Source organism: Cupressus sempervirens, chromosome 8 (assembly GCF_028749045.1).
Source record: "Cupressus sempervirens isolate cs-2001-9-10 chromosome 8, ASM2874904v1, whole genome shotgun sequence".
NCBI classification, from domain to species: domain Eukaryota; kingdom Viridiplantae; phylum Streptophyta; class Pinopsida; order Cupressales; family Cupressaceae; genus Cupressus; species Cupressus sempervirens.
Genome location: NC_143125.1, coordinates 179,281,688 through 179,301,281, shown reverse-complemented (window position 1 = coordinate 179,301,281; position 19,594 = coordinate 179,281,688). Strand labels below are relative to the sequence as shown.

Genomic DNA, 19,594 nt, shown 5'->3' with positions numbered 1-19,594 from the left:
AATCGCTCAATTCAGCCCACATAAAAATAGTAACATAATAAGAAGGCTTGGGTTCTTCTTTTACCATTATGTTATTTGTAACTATTGCAAACTCGATCTTATAGATCAACAGCCCTGTTTCCTCCAACACCTCGCGGGCTGCACACTCTTCCCAACTTTCCCCGAATTCGAGACGACCGCCAGGAAGAGCAAAGGTGGAGTGGCCGAAATTGCTCGAGATGTGGGCATGGAGTTCTGCGGAGATTTAATCAGTGGCCGCCTCATTTACTCGTGACCTGGCATTGGCATTTGACGAATTTGGGAGACCATTTATAATATTAAGGGAGCAGGAGCAGAAGAGTGCGAGTGATTGAGCCCGACGGTCAAGTCCGGCAGCTCCATTTGCCCGCCATAGTTGCAGATCTGCTACGCCTTCTCATGAAAGGCGGATCAGTCCTCTGGCTCTGCAAAATTTGAACAGTCCGACTTCAAAAGGAGCTTCGGGGCTTATGATTTTGAGGTTTCCGCCTAACTTTGCGAGGCAGCCGAGTATAAAGGTGAGAAATTTTAAATTTGAATTGCTTGCTTTGAGATGAAGCGAAGTAAAATTCGTCTGCGTTTTCAGGGCAATTTAAATTGATTCTATTAACCAGAAATAATACATCACAGCAACAAAAATTTGAAACCCCAAAATAATACACCCACGTCTGTTTAAAATCTTAGAGAAAGTTCTTCCAGACGTTAAATGAGGTCAGAGAATTTTTAAAACACATGGTGATAGTGCCCTCTGCACTGGGTCTTTATGTGCCAGGTGGAACTGCAGTCCTACCTTCAACAGCTTTAAATCTGGCTGTGCCTGCAAAGCTCGCAGGCTGTAGAACTATTGTTCTTACAAATAGAACTTAAGTTTTTTAAATCATATAAGTTTTCCCATCTCTCTATATTTAGATTCTGTTGTAACGTTTTTTGTCTTTTCTTATATTTAGATTCTGTTGTAACGTTCGATTATAGCTGTCAAAACCTTTCTTTAGAATACAATTATTCCTTCATTATTTAATGATTTAATTTAATTGATCTATCTGCACATGGTTGCAGTTTTATGCTGTGCCTACCTTAGTTCTGGTGAAGTTTTGTGTTTTGATGAGTTTTTTTTTATTTCAGATTTTGGGGCTTTGTTGTGCTGCCTCTGGAAACGAGATTTTATTTCAGTGTGTTTGTACGAGAGGAAATTTTTTTGGTCAGTGAGTAGGGCCGTATGAAATTTTGTGCGGCAGTCAAGGTAAAAAGTAATAGGAAATGAAATTCATTTCCCGTTGTTTTAGCTGATACCATTCCTCTTGTTCTTATGGTTTGGATCTCTGTCTTGTACGTATTCAAAGAATTCGATTCCATGGCTCCATCTGAATCTTCGCATTCGTCGAATGCTAAGTTGCTTTTGGCCCTGAAATCGACCATTAATGATCCATCTGGTTTTCTCTATGATTGGACTGAGGCAAATTTTGCTTATATTAATATTTCTTTTAAGTAACATCTTCTTTTAATTCTTTTTTATTCTTTTCTTTTGCCATCAAAATTGTGGTGTAAAAATGATATGACTGAATTACTATTTAAGACACTTTGTCTTTATTCATCATATTCATTCTTCTTGATATATTTTTTATAGAAGTATCTTCTCAATGTTTTTTGTTAAAGGTAAATATTGTGACTTATCGTATATTTATTTAAGTATATATGGGTGCACACATATATATCCAAATAAATATATAATTTCATTTATGACTATTATGATTGAGAACTTGTTATATACCTTCACAAAATGAATTGAGTACTCATGTTTACCCTCAATGGAGTTTTATACCTGATATCTATATTTAGTTGATCTTCCTTAAATCTCTTCATTTTACTTAATTCTGATTGGATTATGAGTAATCTTACACATTTGCCTTCATTATTTTGATGTGCCCATAGTTGCACTTTTATGCTTTTATAGTATCATTCTATGCCCATGTTGGCACTTTATGATTTTATACCATTGATCTACATGATTTATATGATTTTTTTTTGAGTTGCATAGGGAGCCAATTTTTTCCAAGGATAACTATATAGGTCCCCTCAGTATAACTGATACATAGTTTCCTTATCTGGCCCATGGAGTATCCCTCCATCCTATATTGGTGTGCACTCATTTTATATGGAGTTTCCCTCCATTGGATCCTATCTATTCCACTTTGATAGGATAATATCTTTATGGAGTTTCCCTTCATTTGGTTCTATTGGTTACACTTTGAAAGGTTGATATTTATGGAGTTTCCCTCCATGTTGTTCCATTTTTGCTCCTCAATGAAGAGGATGTTATTATTGGAGTTTTCCCTCCAAATTCAGATAATTTGATCCAATTTGAAGGCAATATGTTGTTATATCCTCATAATCCATTCTTTTGATTATCCTAACACAAATCATGATAATTCTACTTTGATCAGCATGTCTCTCCTTTATGTTATTTTCATATATTAATGTGATAATGATCTGCATACATTATTGCTTAGATCATGAGTCATGCATGTTATGGAGGGACGCCCCCATTAGCTTGCAGTGGGATGATTCATTAGTGGACTGTCTATATCCACATGATTGATGCAATGTTGATGCAAGTATCATTAGTTGGCCTTGTCTGTGGTCATCAGTACATTAGTATAATATTTTTTTTCATGAGAATACTGATCAAAAAAAATTTCATACTTTGATCATATACTTTAACTTGATATCAGGTTATCTCCATTGTTTTGTGGTAACATGTTTTACTCATTGTTTCTCTATGAGAGTTTTATTATCCTTATTCAAAAGGATTTTGAATTTGCATATATGATAGCATTCTACTTGTGGATATTTGTCTTGTTTTCTGTTCTCTACTTTTTTTCAGGTGATCCATCAAGGAACCTTCTCAATTTTTCACATATGAAGATGTGTCTATGTTTCCTCATTCAAAGGACTCATGTACTTCTCTTGGATCTGCAAATGTACCATATGGCTTGAAGACAATCAAATTACTTCATATTGAAGATTACGTTGCAATTTTTTGTAAAATTATGGGTTTAATACCCTTTGATGTAATTACCCCAAGTAAAGATTAAAGGGGGGTGTTAGAAGTTGTAATCTTTCCTTGGTGTGTTTATAAACCAAGGTTAGAACTCCTTTCTTTATTGTTGTAATATATTAGGATATAAGCCAAGGTATCCTAATATATTTCTTTTTTGTCCTTTTTCCACTACATCTTATTTTGTCATCTAGTGGAATATGTGAGGACAAATATTTATTGTAATTTCTAATTTTAGATTATTCCTCCTTAAGAGGAATCTCACACTTGGCCTCACATACTTATGAATGGTGGCATTCATAGACATGGGAGTTACATTCTAACTCCTCTCTCTCATCTCTATTTAAGAGATGACCCCCTTCTCTCATACACAATGAGGTTTCTTCCTCTTCTCAATTATTCTATGAGCATTGCGCTCTCTCTCTCTCTCTCTCTCTCTCTTCTTAGGCTTTTCATGCCTCATTCATAATGTCACAAGGGGTTTTCTTTGCTTTCCCCTTTCCAAATATTTTGTCTCATGGTGTTGAAGCTTGAAGCTTTCTCTCTCCTATTTTATGGTAATATCTTATCATACATTTATTCACTTAGATTCTTTCCTGGTTTTGCTTATTTACATATTTCTTTTTCCATTTCTAACAATAATATATATATATATATATATGTATATATATATATATATGTATATATATATATATTAGAGTATGTCTAATTAATGATTGTCAATTACCATAGAAGGATTAACTCTAAGATAGTTCAATCCGACAAAAGCTACAACTTAACACTCCCTCTTATAGCTTAGGAGGATTGTCATAGAATACATTATCACGATAATCTTAGAATTTCATATTAAAGACATCAATATATATTATCACACTAATGTTACCGATTGATAATACAAGAAGTTTTAATCATATCATAGTTGTGATCTTTCTGTTTATAGTAGACATCGCTTCACGAAATGTGTCATTATAAACATGCCAACAATATCTGATTCTAACAATGATATGTATATCAATTGTTTTCTACCACAGCTATGACTTAGATACAATCGAGGTTATCTCAACACTCCCTCTTTAGCAATGAGGGTTTGAAACATCTTCATACTACTAGGTACGAGTACCACTCAAATGTAGTTGATAGAACATCCACCAGTAGTTTCAATATACAAAATTGCTAACATCCTTAATACTCTCTCTTAATTAGAGAAGATTGATATATAACACATTATGTTCTTGAGTATATGAAGAGATATGATCTTAGAATGATATTCCTAAAATGACATATTAAGAATATCAATATAAATCCATCAACACACACATGTATATATCAACATATGGAATTCAATTCACTATGAGGCTAACTTCCTCATCACTCCCTCTTTAGCAAGAGGGAAATTAATTTAAAACAACTTACACAATAAAGTGTTATCATTATAGTGTTTGGTAAGATTTAACCCAAGATTCAAAACACAATGGATTTTCATGGTGTCCGGCAAAATCCGGCCCGAAGAACCATGAAGGTTATCAATGTGTCTGGCAAAATCCGACCCGAAGAACAAGGATAACCCTAACTTCAAAAAAACAATAGATTTTCATGGTGCCCGGCAAAATCCGGCCCGAAGAACCATGAATGTTATCAATGTGTCCGGCAAAATGTGACCCGAAGAACAAGGATAACCCTAACATCAAACATTTCTATTTGAAAAAATAGATCAACTATAAATAAAGTCCTCACTTTATAATAGGATCAGAACACAAGAAAGGTCGTCACCTTTCACAAGAAAAGTCGTCACTTTTCACAAAACAAGCTTGCAAGCAAAGAATTTTATATTCATGAATATATAGTTTAATAAATGCATTTACAACAATGTCATACCAAGATTACCTCTGAAGTACACAATTTCAACTTTGCAAGAGGCTTGGTAAGAATATCAGCATTTTGCTCATTTGTACTGATATAACTCGTTCTTGTGATAAGTGCACCAGTATCATAGGATCACATGACATTAAGTCATTGAGCATTTTCTACAAGAGTAGATTTATCACTGTATGCATATAATCATCAACCATATGATGTTAGTCAATAAGTGCATAAGAAACAACAACATTAATCATATCAAGTTTACCTCTGAAGTAATATGGTCTACTCCCTCTGAATCAAAAATTAATCTTTTCAACTTTTAGGTGATAAGTCAATACTCTCTCAAGATGTACATGTAGAGGTACGCCCATTAAAATCACGAAGTCACACCCATGTATTTCTAGACTCCCTCTAATTATAAATCTTCTGAGCTCCAACATTACCTTAGAAGAGGTGTCAAACTCCCTCTTAATAAAGAAGGATACTCATAATCTCGATCATCAAGGATGTTTGCTTCAAGAGCCTAACTTTATCCATCTTGATCATTAGGGTCTTTTGGGGCCACTATCATTAGATTTAGTCTACACAATATTTGGTAGCATATGCAAAGTACCAACCTTCTTTTCTTGTAAGAATATCCTCAAACATAAAGAAAAAAAATCAAGGCAAATAACCCTTATAGTATGTAGAGAATTACAAATAAATGAATAGATAAATGTAAAAGATACAAGTACTTATCTTCCCATGAGGATCATGGAACATCTCCTTTTCGAAGGATGGTTCAAGTGGGAATGAAACATTGGTTATTATTCCCCCCCACAATATAAAATTCCCACTCTTAATTCATTGAACACTTTTACATCACATCAAATATGGCAATTTCTTTCAAGTTCCAACTTGCTCTTTTCATCCATTGAGGATCCAAATAGTCAATGAGCTTAACAGTAGAAGCAAACTCATCTACGATATGCCAATATTGACATTGAGTATAAGTGTGCCACATGAATGAATCTATGACTCATACGTCAAGTTTCATTCATCAAAGAGAGACTTGTAGATGGTTCAAATGCATCCTTAAAAGGTTTATTAACGTCTCTCAACAACTCAAATTTCCTTTGTTCATGAAAAAAGTATTTGTTAGAGCTTTTGATTAATCATATAGTATGCATCACATAAGATTGTCATCATATATAAGGGGGCAGGTCCATTAAAATCATAGTCATGAGGTATATTTATAAATCACGATCCTTTTCATTGTGACAATTTATTGAACACAAGAGAATCCATTTCAATATGTTATGCTCCCTCTAAATCAATATGATTGAGATCATCAAAGGTTGACTTATTCATATTCTCTTCTCCTCTCTTTCAAGGTTGCCTGAAATGTCAACCTCTCTTTGTATCTCTATCTCCCTCTTTTTTTCTTTCAAGAACATTCTCAGAGGAAAAGATCAAGGCAAATAACTCTTATAAAAATTTTAAAAATTATAACCTAACAACATTCTTTCTTGTCTTCCTTTGATAATGATTCCCATTATTCCAATACAGATAGATATCTAATTTAAATATATATATTCAATCTTCTAAGTATATATCTATATTTTAACACATTATTTTCTATGGTGACTAATTTCCCATTCTATAATCACTTATATTCATAAGAAATTATTTAGAAAATAAATTTACTTTATTTACATATATAATTCACCATTATATAGATATATATATCTCTATATATAAATGACCAAATTATATATATGTGTATAAATTGGTACCAAAAAAATCATAAATTTACTTCTTATATGCTTCCACATGAATTGTACCATAAATTCATAAAATTTAAATAAATTCTTAACCTTACCTCTTATACTTTAATTTAATTTGCATCCCAAACCTTTTAATCACTCCTCTCGGCAACAAACCTTATTTAAGAGGTCAGACATTATCTTCTCATGGATACATTGATTCCACCTACCTCTTGAGTCACGATGACTTTGGTATACAATAAGCATTACTTTTGCCATGATGTTTGTCTATGATATTAGCAATAATCCTTGCACTATTAAAGTAACCAATGCCAAACAATCACTTCTTGATAATATTCATGCTCTTGGAACTTCAACGTCATTATAATCTTAAATCAAATCATTATAACCTCGATAAAATGTAACATATTTGAAATGATTATCACCAAATCACCAGAGATATGGCACATTCATATCTATGGCTTTTATCAAAGAAAATGTCCCATTGAGGTTACTTTCCATATCAACAAAGAAATCCAATCTAAAGGCCATATTAAAGATTCAAGCGCCGCCGCACAGTGGTTGAATTTGTGAAAGCAAATATTGCGTAATCCAAATGATACCATGACAAAAGAGATCTCATGTGCCCTGGTCTTGTGTACACAAAGATAACATCTACTCCAAAATTATTGGCCATGTTATTTGTATAAAATGATCATCTGTAGTTTTCGACATATGCTGAATAGACACAAAGTCTGAGTCTTCATTCGTACCATTGACTATGTATTCTTCCATGCGTATTCCCTGGCTGGATATTCATTGTCCGTTTGCAGTCTTTTCCATTAACTTCTGAGTGCAGTAATTTCCAGCTCACTATTAGCTGAAGCAAAAATATAATCCCAAGTGAAATGGGGCCTTGAATGGTTTATAGAAGATTGAGATGTAACCCTTGTATGACCTCATATGTACTGCTGCATGTATTCGATATATCTTTATTGATACGTCTTCACCATCACAGAATTCACATTGTGACTCACTGCTACTTGCTAAAATAGTAGCTTGGTGCTGAAGAAGAATCCTCATCGCTGTATATATCAATCTCCAAGTATTTCTGTTGTTTCTCAGAACTGAAGGCACAAAAGTTCTGAACTGAAATTGTTTACTTTATAATTGCGATCCATAATAATAACATGGCTGACTCACACCTTTGGCTGACTAGGCATCCATTGTCTGTTTTTTACACATTTCAAGCATAGCTTTAGGTTGAGAGAATCTATATACACCATTTTATCACCTCATTCTGAGACAAAAATGATCTTTATGGTATGTATATTTCTGAATTTTGCTTTTGCTTCCTTCCATTGAACCCTGTCATCAACTCTGCTTTTGACATCTCTGTTTGATTGCTTCTTACTCCCATGATAGTCTCTGTATATGCTTTGACTTGTTCATAGTTACAATGTGGTATTTTTATTATGACAAATTTGGAAATCACAGTCCTTTACATTCTTATTAATATGGATAATGAAATGTTGAAGTAGATACGTGTTGCCCAAGTGTTCGCCTCCAGTGATATCACTAACAGACCAACAGCCATGGAAGAGAGATTATCAAATTCTTTTGTCAGCTACTTCTGCATATACGAACTAGGTTACCATCTTCTATGAATCAGTTCCAAATTTTAAATGAATCTCAACCTTTGATTTTCTCTTATATATGATTGCTTTGTCTTTGTGTTATGAATTTATTATACGCTAAGTTTTCTTGTTTAGTTAGATTAGGATCTTCTAGAGATTTCCATTCCCAACTCATTTCTTGGTTGGTTTCTACTTTGTGTTTATAGTTACTAACAGATTTTTCCCATTTTGTGGTAAGAATATCTTTGATTCTTGCAGGGAGGTTGTGGCTATTTGGGGAAGGCAATCCATACCACGAGTCTTCCCAAAAAAAAGCCTCCTCACCATTTCCTATATCCCATGTTAGGTGTTTGCTTATAAGAGGTCGACATTGTATCATGAAATTCCATGTTTTAGAACCCTTTGGTGGGTTTTTGCATCGAAATAATGATAACGGGTCTTCATTGTTTAGAGGTATTTTTGGTATAATATTTTAGCCCATTTTTTGTCATACTCATGATACATTCTCTAGACTAATTTTGCCCCTAATGCTTCGTTTTGTCAACTTCAATTTTTTATTCCTAAACCTCCTTTGTCTTTGGGTCGACATAATTTGTTCCATTTAATTAGTGCTTGTTTTTTCTTCTCTTCGATCCCACTCCAACAATAATTCTTAAGTTTAGGGTCGATTTTCTTTTTTGCTCCATTGGGAAGTGGTAGGAAGGACATCAAGTAGGTAGGGATTGCAATTAACAATGATATTGGTTTTGTCGCTCTTCATGCTTTTGTTAGCCATTTCCCTTTCCAATTTTCTGTTGATCTCATCTATTATAGTATTCCAAGATTTTGTTTCTCATGTTTTTTTCCAGCTGAATTCCTCGATATTTACATGGAAAGGTACCTTTCTTATATCCCATAATCTTGAGGATTTTTCTTTCCATCTTTGGCTTGGTGTTAAGAAAAAAGATTTCTAATTAATCTGCGTTGACTATTTGTCCTGAGGCTTCTATATATGTTTTAATAATCTGTTTGTAGTTTTGGGCTTCATCTATTGTGCTTTGTCTTGGAAGGATGGCACCGCAAATTGTTGATGGGTAATGTTAGGGATTCCTTCTGTTATCATGACACCCTTTATTATCCCACTAGCTTGAGCATTTTTAATTGCTCTTCTAAATGCCCCAGCCATTATGATGAAGAGGAATGGGGATATGGCATCCCCTTGTCTTGTTCCTCTTGAAATGTTAAAAAAGTCTTTTGGTGTACCATTAATTAGGATTGATATTTTGGGAGTTTCTATACAATTGTATATTAAGTTAATGCATTGTCGAGAGAAACCAAAAGCCCCCAATGTTTTACAAAGGAAACGCCAATCTACCTTATCATAAGCCTTTTGTATGTCTAGCTTCATTAGCATGCAAGCCTCTTTGTTTGACTGTGTTGAATGGATTGTTTCCTGTATTGTAATGATGCCATCTAATATCGATCTTCCTGGTACAAATCTTGTTTGTTCTTCTAAGATTAGCTTTGTAAGGACTATTTTGAGTCTGTTAGCCAAAGCCTTTGACAATATTTTTGATGTAGGTCCGCTCTGATACCACTGACGAAGGGTCACACCACCCTTACCAACTCACAACCAATAATGCAACAATATGAAGACAAAGAGATAACAAAATACTTCCCAAGCAATTCTATTAAACTTGAAAATTCAATAGCAATTACAATAACATTTTTCCAAGATCTCTCAAGATCCAATCCAAACCCAAGCTAGTCCAGATCCACACTCTAGTAGAAACCTCCGAGATCTCAACTTGTGCTCGCAAGCCACCAAGCAACCTCCTTGTTTCTAAACCGCAGCCACTAGCTCTTCTCCAACTTTATCCAAGATCCAAGTGTAAACTGCCTCACATTCGGCGCTCTGTCTACACACTCACAAGTCCACCATAATCCTGTTGTAAACTGCCTCACATTCGGCGCTCTGTTCACAGACTCAGGAACACGCTCTGATACCACTGATGTAGGTCCGATCTGATACCACTGATGAAGGGCCACACCACCCTTACCAACTCATGACAAAGAATGCAACAAGATGAAGACAATTTTATTATACCTGAAAATTCAATAGCAATTACAATAACATTTTTCCAAAATCTCTCAAGATCCAATCCAAACCCAAGCTAGTCCAGATCCACACTTTGGTAGAAACCTCCGAGATCTCAACTTGTGCTCGCAAGCCACCAAGCAACCTCCTTGTTTCTAAACCGCAGCCACTAGCTCTTCTCCAACTTTATCCAAGATCCAAGTGTAAACTACCTCACATTCGGCGCTCTGTCTACACACTCACAAGTCCACCATAATCCTGTTGTAAACTGCCTCACATTCGGCGCTCTGTTCACAGACTCAGGAACACTCACTCTTCACTTTCTACTTCTCTTTCACACCTTGAAACTTTCCAAGCTTTCCAAGCTTCCACTTCTCGAGCTTCTCCTTCTCAAGCTACTCCTTGAGCTTCTCCTTCTTGAGCTTCCCCTTGAGCTTCTACTCCTCGAGCTTTCACCTTCTTCTCGAGCTTCTCCTTGAGCTTCCACTTCTTGAGCTACTCCTTGAGCTTCCACTTCTCAAGCTACTCCTTGAGCTTCTATTTCTTGAGCTCCTTCTTGAGCTTCCCATGCTTCAAAAAATTAACTTTTTTAAAATATTGAAAATTTGAAGTTCTTATTTTAAGATATTGAGTTCTTGTAACAATGATCAAAGTCTTAAAATATCACTATTAGTATCACTGATATCACTATTAATGATGAAGGACGAGCTTCTCCTTCTATTAATGTAGCTTGGAAAGGTGAAAGTTGTGGAAGGTGAAGCATGGGAAGCTCAAGAAGGAGCTCAAGAAATAGAAGCTCAAGGAGTAGCTTGAGAAGTGGAAGCTCAAGGAGTAGCTCAAGAAGTGGAAGCTCAAGGAGAAGCTCGAGAAGAAGGTGAAAGCTCGAGGAGTAGAAGCTCAAGGGGAAGCTCAAGAAGGAGAAGCTCAAGGAGTAGCTTGAGAAGTGGAAGCTTGAGAAGGAGAAGCTCGAGAAGTGGAAGCTTGGAAAGCTTGGAAAGTTTCAAGGTGTGAAAGAGAAGTAGAAAGTGAAGAGTGAGTGTTCCTGAGTCTGTGAACAGAGCGCCGAATGTGAGGCAGTTTACAACAGGATTATGGTGGACTTGTGAGTGTGTAGACAGAGCGCCAAATGAGGCAGTTTACACTTGGATCTTGGATAAAGTTGGAGAAGAGCTAGTGGCTGCGGTTTAGAAACAAGGAGGTTGCTTGGTGGCTTGCGAGCACAAGTTGAGATCTCGGAGGTTTCTACCAAAGTGTGGATCTGGACTAGCTTGGGTTTGGATTGGATCTTGAGAGATCTTGGAAAAATGTTATTGTAATTGCTATTGAATTTTCAGGTATAATAAAATTGTCTTCATCTTGTTGCATTCTTTGTCATGAGTTGGTAAGGGTGGTGTGGCCCTTCATCAGTAGTATCAGAGCGGACCTACATCAATTTTGTAGACTGTACTGCAGAGAACTATTGGTCTAAAATCACCTGGTTCTTCGTGCTTATCTTTTTTGGGGATTAATGTTATAAAAGTGTTGTTAATTTTTGAAAGTAAAGATCTTGCCTTTCTAATTGCTTCAACAACTTCCCAAAGGTTCTCTCCTAAAATCTCCCAGCATTTTTCGAAGAAGGCCTGGAATCTGTCTAGTCTTGTTGACTTGTCAAAATTGAGACTAAACACCATTGTTTTGATTTCTTCCATCGTGAAGGCTTTGTTTAAGATTTTATTATCTTCTTTAGTTATTACTTGCGGAATAGATCTATTCATGGTCTTTTGAGCGATGAGTATGTTTGTATAATAGTTTACAAATACACCAGATATTTGTTCTGGATCTTCTACTGTATCTCCTACGTTACTTTTAATTTTAGTTATTCTATTAAAGTTTCTATTATTAATAGTACTGTTGTCGAAAAATTTAGTGTTACGGTCTCCTTCTAAAAGCCAAGTTTCCCTAGATTTTTGCTTCCAAAAGACTTCCTCCTATACTAATATATTTTCTTGTTTTGTTAGCAATTCCTTTTCTTTGGTATATTTTTCTTCATCCATACTATTTTGTATTACCTATTCTTTAAGTTTCTTTAATTCTTCTTCATTATCTATTTTTTCTTTAAAAATATTGTTGAAGTGGCTTTTATTCCATCTTAGGATGTTTTCTTTTAAGTATTTAAGTTTAGATACAAAACGGAACATTTTTGGATCCCTCAAAATCACACTCTCTTCACCACTGCTTGATGTTACCCATAAATTTATAATCAAGAAACCACATTTTCTCGCATTTGACAGGATTTGCTATGGGTTTGACTTGTTCTTCTATATCTAATCTGACCAAAAAGTGATCTAATCCTGCATTTGGTAGAATTGTTGAATGTGTTGCACAATTGAAATTACTTAGACCCCTTCGAAGATGAAATTGTCTAACCTTTCTACAATGTGGCATGAGCCTAATCTTCCATTATTTCATGTGTATAAACTGTTAGATCTTGGGATATCGATCAAATTTTCTACAGAGAACCAATCTCTGAAGTCTATCATAGTTTGGGTTACTATCTGGGTTCCTCCTAGTTTTTCATCCAAATTCAGAAATGCATTGAAGTCTCCCCTATGCAGTAATTCGTTGTTTTGTCTGTTTCCATAAAGGTGTTGATCTCTTTCCAAACATTCCTCTTATTTGCTGCTGGTATCGGCCCATATACATTGATAAGTATGAATTAAATAGTATTTCTATAGCTTTGAATTCTCCCTTCCATCCAATTGTTTGATGGTTTTATTGTGTCATAATTGATTTTCCTTGGGTCCCATAATATACCAATGCCTCCCAAGGCTCATGTTAATGCTATTAAATTTGTTTTCCAAACTCTCTGTCTCTTTCTTAATTTTTCCCCTTCTTCCTTATTTAACTTGGGTTCTTGGATTATTAATACTTCTTATTTAAATAGTGTTAAACTGCACTTTAGCAAGCGCCTCTTGTTAGGGGTGTTTAGTCCCCTAACATTCCATGTGGATATCCTCATTGTTCATTGGGAAGGATCTTCCCCTTCCCAACTTTTAGTATTTCTTCAGTCTTCCTTTGGTTGCCTCCATTGCCTATTGCTAATCTGAGCTCAGCAAGCAATTTCCTACCTCTCTTTTTACACTGTTTTCCACATCTTGGGATTGGGATGCCTGCCATATTTGCTTCAATACCTAATTTGTCTAGATTTTCTCTTGCATTTTGTAGACTTCCTGTAATTTCTTCATCAGGGATCTCTTCCTCATTCTCTTTTAATTCATCTATAATCTGGTTATTTAAATCTGCAGCATCATTTTCTATTCCTTTTGAAGATTCCCTTTGCTCATCATTTCTTTTTGTCAACCAATTTTCCTTTTCCTGTTCTTGTGTCTTGTACCCCATATTCTCCCCATTTTTTTATGGAATTCCTCCTATTCTGCTGAATACTACCAGTTTCCGCATCTATGTCATTGTTAGTTTGTTTCATTCCATTTACTCGTTATTGCTTCTATCTCTATAGGTATGAATATGTTCCTGAGATTTATTGCTTGTTCCCTTTCTTCAGTTTCCACTGGTGTAAGAGGGGTGGCAAAGGGATCTTTTCCATCTGATGGGGTTTGCCAGAATTTATAGCTCGTTCTCTTTTTCTCCCTTTTCCTAATTGTCATATTTTCCCATTGTTTTGAAGTTGAAGGTATTTCACTTCCCCCTTCTTTGTTGTTGCTGTTTTGTTCTTGCTGAGTCTTCTCACTATTGTCCACCAGCTCTTTTTGCTCTATATCTCGGTTTGGAGTATGCATCATTTCTTCTAAGAGCTTATTAATAACTATCTTCCTTAGCAAATTAAATTGCTGTCATTATCTTTTGTTATGATTACTTCTCTTGTTTCATTTTGTTTTTCCAAACTGTTTGTTTGCGTCTCTGCCTTCTTTTAGTTCTTTTCTTGTGCTTATATTGGGGCTATCACCTCTAACTGGTTCCTTCCTTTCTGTATCCAAAGGTTGAGGTATAGTTTTATCTGTTGGTGATTTTATTTCTGAAGTCTCCTTTTCTTTGCTGTCTTTAATTTGTCTTTCTTCAGTTGCCCCTTCAACTATTCAGCATTTGACAGTGCTTAGATTATTTCCCACTGTTGCAGCTTCTAATGATCGATGTGACCTTCTTCCCAAAGTGTCACCAGATATTCTAAGTCACTTTCCAGTAGTAGCTTCTCATGTATCAGTTTTCTATATCTTTTCAAATTGTCCTTAGTTTCTCTGGTATAAGAGTTGCTATCTTTACACTGCATACAATGCTGAATTTGCATCAATTTTAACAAATGGAAAATAAATCATAAATGATAATAATTAGATGTTTTCTAATCAAATATGCATTACCCCATTAAATTGTTATTTTAATTTATTCAATATTAAATGTGAAAGTTTATGAGGATTTTCTAAGTCTTATTGCAATTTTTATTTAAACTTTGATAACTATTTACAATTGGATTTTTGCCTTGCAGGATAAGGAACACATTTCCTAATGTGATGAGGTGGCGTTGTCTACAATGGGTTTTCTTCTAATCAATCCACATGTCACTCATCCTTATCCAGTTGTTATGGATTTGAATTATTTTCAATGGCTCTAAGGGTAATGTAATTTTTTCATTGGCCGATAGGGTTGTGCTTAATTGTGATTGGGTGAGCATTTAATATTTGAAGCAGTTGGTTATGAAACCCTAATTAGGGTGTATGTCAATTAATTTGGGCCCTTGATTTCAAATCAATCTTGGCCATCTATTGTATTTGAGCTCCCTATATAACATGTGCTCCCCTAATTTGTAAAGGAGGGACTTTTTGGAGAATTGTTGCTTATATAATACCAAATTTGCTCTACTTTTCATTGTTTTGCCTTGCATGGTAAATTGTTGTGATCAAGTTTGTATTAGTGCATGTTGACCCATATTTCCTCGCTTAGTTTAGGATTTTGTTGCATGTTGTTAGAAGTAGTTTAGTTAGATGGAATTCATTGTGGATGTTCACTTGCATGACTCGAACAAATTCGAGCCGAGCTAGCCTCTTATGAATTGTAAGAGTGCCTTGCATGGTGAACTGATGAAAAAACTTAAGTTCAATTGATGTTCAATCTTTGGTTGGCATCCAAATGATGGGATTGGAGGGAGGATATTGATGTGAAAATCATTTAAGTATTCCTTAAAATCTTGCACTAGATGGGCAGAGTTGCTGGCGAGATTATATCTAGTAGAGTCCAAGTCTATCCATGGTTCCTTTCATTCCTAGTTAATAGTAGTAGAAGTTAAGTTTAATTTGAAGTGGAAAGGTTAGAAGATCAAAAACTATATTTTCATTGCACATTGTAGAGCCAAATATTCAAAAGTGCAAAAGTTGATATCCATTGAATGAATAGCGTAAGTCCCTTTATGATAACAGGCATATCACATCCTAAAACTGAGTGATGTCCACGATCAAAAAGGAACCTTGAAGTCATTTCATGATCTTACTTTGCAAGCCTAGCATGAGAGATGACCTTATATCAATAGAGGATTGAGTGTTTGGTATTTCTCCTTGAAACATTAAGTATTTGATTCTGCATGTTGTAGTGGAACAAAACTCACATCGATAGGTCCCCATTTGCTATCACAACACTAAGCACTTTAACATGATGGACTGTAAGCCTATTAAGTGAGTTCCTATAGGCTAATGAGTTGGAGTTAGGGAATGCATGATGACAATTTGATCCAACAGTTTAGCAATGCCAATTATTTCTCTGAACTCAAGCAAGTGAGTTATGTGTAATGCATTTTTTGGAATGAATTTGTATGGTTTTTTGTAGTGTCCTGGATACAATTTATGACATAGGAACAAATATTCTTTTACTTAGGGATTGGACATCTCAACTAGCAGTCAAATTATGACCTAAGACATCATTTAATCATCAACCCAAGGAGGTTAAACTTGAAATGGGTCAGCATGATATATTAACTAAGTTCCTTTTCAGACATAGATTCTACCTAGAATCACCCTACTAAAATGTAAATGTTGTTTTTACTCCTACTACAAGCAAGCAACCTATTCTTATTTTTCTAGAACAAACGCAACTCTCTTCCTAGTGGCTGCAAGAACAGCAGAGAGCTCTGTGTTTCTGTTGGATGCAGAAGCAGTCACTCTAAGTTACTAATGAAAAATAATACAGAAAGCATAACTGGAAACTAATTGAGAATATTTGTAACTAAACTACGTTACTGGAAAAGAAAGAGGACAGCTCCCTAAGCGGGCCCCCTTAGGTAGTGTCTGGATTAACGCAATAGATCTAGATGGAAAACTTCATAACTTTATTGATAATGGATTCAACATGTACATCAACATATTCACAACTGAATTGCTATTACAAAATGCATCAACCTACTGTCCTTGTTCTTACTAAGAGTGAACAAGACCCTTTTATTCAAGAGTTCTTAACTAACCAACCAATTGTTTCATTGAAACAGGGAAACGTTTATTACAGTTTTATCCCTTTAACAATGAAGAAGGCTCATAATGAGAAAGAGGAAAGAGTAAGAACAGTTGGAGGAATTAAGGAAACACTGCCCTAGATTGATGGATCATATAGAAGTGCTACTGCTAGATCTGTGGTGATCAATAGGCCTCTCTTAGAATCCTTTAATGCACTCCAATAAGCAGCGGCCAAACCAACAACCGCTTCCTTATCCATTGTTGAAGAGTCCCTCTTTGACATGGCCCAGTGGTAGTCTTTAAGTAGCAGCTCCATCTTGTTCTCAACTCTGGTACTTGCACGTTCTAACTAGTAATCCTAGAATCTTGGGTTAATTCAACATAAAACCTTACATATGATTCATCATTCCATCCACATATTTATTCCACATATTAGAGTTAAATAGTAATTCCCCATAGCGGTTGCAGGACTCATAATGACAACGACTACAGGAAATTCTTAGGCACATGATTTCAAAATACATTCCATACTACCATCAAAACAACAATTATTCAACCACGGCATAACATAAAGGTGTATTCATATTAGCATATAATACTAATAATACAAGTCCACATATTGTCCATAATCAATACTTAAAGTCTATGTAATAGCATAAGGTCTTGAAAAGGTTCTTGAAAATATAAGAAAAGCATGTTATCTATTATAGCCTAAGTATGCCGAAATTGGGGCTCGTCAGTTTTCCCCATTCTATTTATATTAAATCAGTTTCAACCATCGACTAGGTTATTTGTTAGTATTACCATTTTTGGATTGGTCATTGGATGCAACTTTTGATGATACCTCAATATTTGATATAATCCAATGCTTTAAAATTAAAGTCATAAAAATAAATTATAGATTTAACACTATTGTTAATATGATTTATTTAAATGTGGACTAGGTGAGCACTCATAGTTAAAATGAAGTTTTTTAATTTAAGAAATGGAACCCTTTTGGAGATGAGTACCTTATAAAGGGGAGACATAAGGGTTAAAAACAAATAATTACTCCCTGGATAGGAGCACGTCTCTTGAAGAGCCTATAAAGGTGTGTTTTTGAGCTCATTTAGATATGATTGTATTATATATTTTGATTACATTCCTAGTTGGACGAATTTGTTTATCCTTTGGCTTTGTGAGGACAAATTAACACTTAGGCATCTTCTAGGTTGGTGAAATATCCAAACTACAGGATTAATTATTGGTTTCATACATAGATCACAGTCAGGATTCATTGGTGATTGATATGTTCAGTTTGTACATAGTTTATTGTAGTATCAGACCTATGTGAGGTCAATTAGCAAGTTTGAGGGAGATTGTCTGCTGTTAGTATCTGCCTTTGCTCATGTACCTTCATCCAATCATTGTACTGTCTTGGGTGTAGTGTGGAGTTTGCAGGGGCTTCCAATTGTTGTCTGTCATTAATTATTTGGCTTGGGAGTGCCACCTAGGATTCTTACAACATTGCCTTTTAGTTTTATCAGAATATGTCACTCTCCCTAGCCGTGGTGTCCTTCGTTTGGAGCTTGTTGGAGCTGGTTGGAAACACAAGATTTTATCAAAATCAATCAGATCTTTTGGGAATATTTGAAATGGCTTTGCAATGTAAATTGATGAACAGGGTTATTCTTATTTTCATAATAAATTGTAACTTGAACTCTGAAATTAAATCTCATTATACCAGATTGTGAATCTGGATTCTGGAAACAAAACCCCTTCTACATCTTCTGTCTATTTCTATAAAGTTATAAACACTCAAACAAAACAAACGAAAGAAAACAAGGATGTGTGTTACATGAATGGTGGCATTGATGTATGTTTGAAATCAATTTCTTTAAAAATATGAAATATCAAAGCAATCCTAAACTGAGAATTTCAAAATAAATTAAATATTAATCTATATTTATATTTAGATAAATTACAGCTAAACACAGCAGAAAAAGTAGTCCAGAGTGCAAAACCATGAAAAGTATACCTGAAAATACGAGAGCACTGACTGCTGTACATGTCAAAAATGCGAACTGTTCCATCCCCACATCCAACAGCTGCTTCTGGGTCAACATAGCTGCGCATGTTTTGGCAAACGGCAGGCATTGATGGCAACAAATTGCAAAAAAAGAAGCATAAAAAGTTAACAGCATTTTCTTCATTACGAGGGCAAACCGTACAAACACCAAATTCAAAAGCAAAATCATATTAATAAAACACAGTACTTTTAATAATTTTTAGCCCGTTTCAGGCTCATAGTTTAAAACAACAATTCTAATAATAGCTGCTTGATAATTGTAAACAAGGCCTTGTGTTTGCACTAAATATTTAACAGAAGAACTGATTAAGGCAATCAACTATGGCATACGCCATGGATAGCTTAACCAAGCTACAATCACTTTTGGACTGAGACTAAAGTCATCTATTGCATCTGTTTTGGTTCAAAGGGTAGAATTTGCCACTAACCACAACAACTATATCATCTTTGTCTACCAGTTTAAACAAAGAATTGAAACCTTAGATCTTTCATCCCACATAGATGCTCTAGCAAGACCCAACTTCGTGGAACCATAGTTTAGCTACATGCCAAGTAGTCACAAATGTCTTCCATCCTCAAATTTTCCCACTTTAACTCGCCACTCTATAAAAATGAGTTTTGACAAGTTTCTCACATAAACTCATGCAAGCAGTTCCAAGTACTTAGCATATCAAGGGTAAAATGGGAGAAAAGAGGGATTGAAATG

The 19,594-nt window shown here is 35.0% G+C and overlaps 1 protein-coding gene across 1 annotated transcript in view; it reads right to left on the bottom strand.

Moving 5' to 3' along the window:
- Positions 1 to 19,594, bottom strand: part of LOC149542147 (F-box family protein with WD40/YVTN repeat doamin) — a 174,236-nt gene that overhangs the window by 95,447 nt on the left and 59,195 nt on the right. The window contains exon 6 of the mRNA XM_089797181.1: positions 18,838 to 18,927. Within this exon, the coding sequence (XP_089653307.1) occupies positions 18,838 to 18,927 (90 nt within the window). The remainder of the gene's footprint in view (positions 1 to 18,837; positions 18,928 to 19,594) is intronic.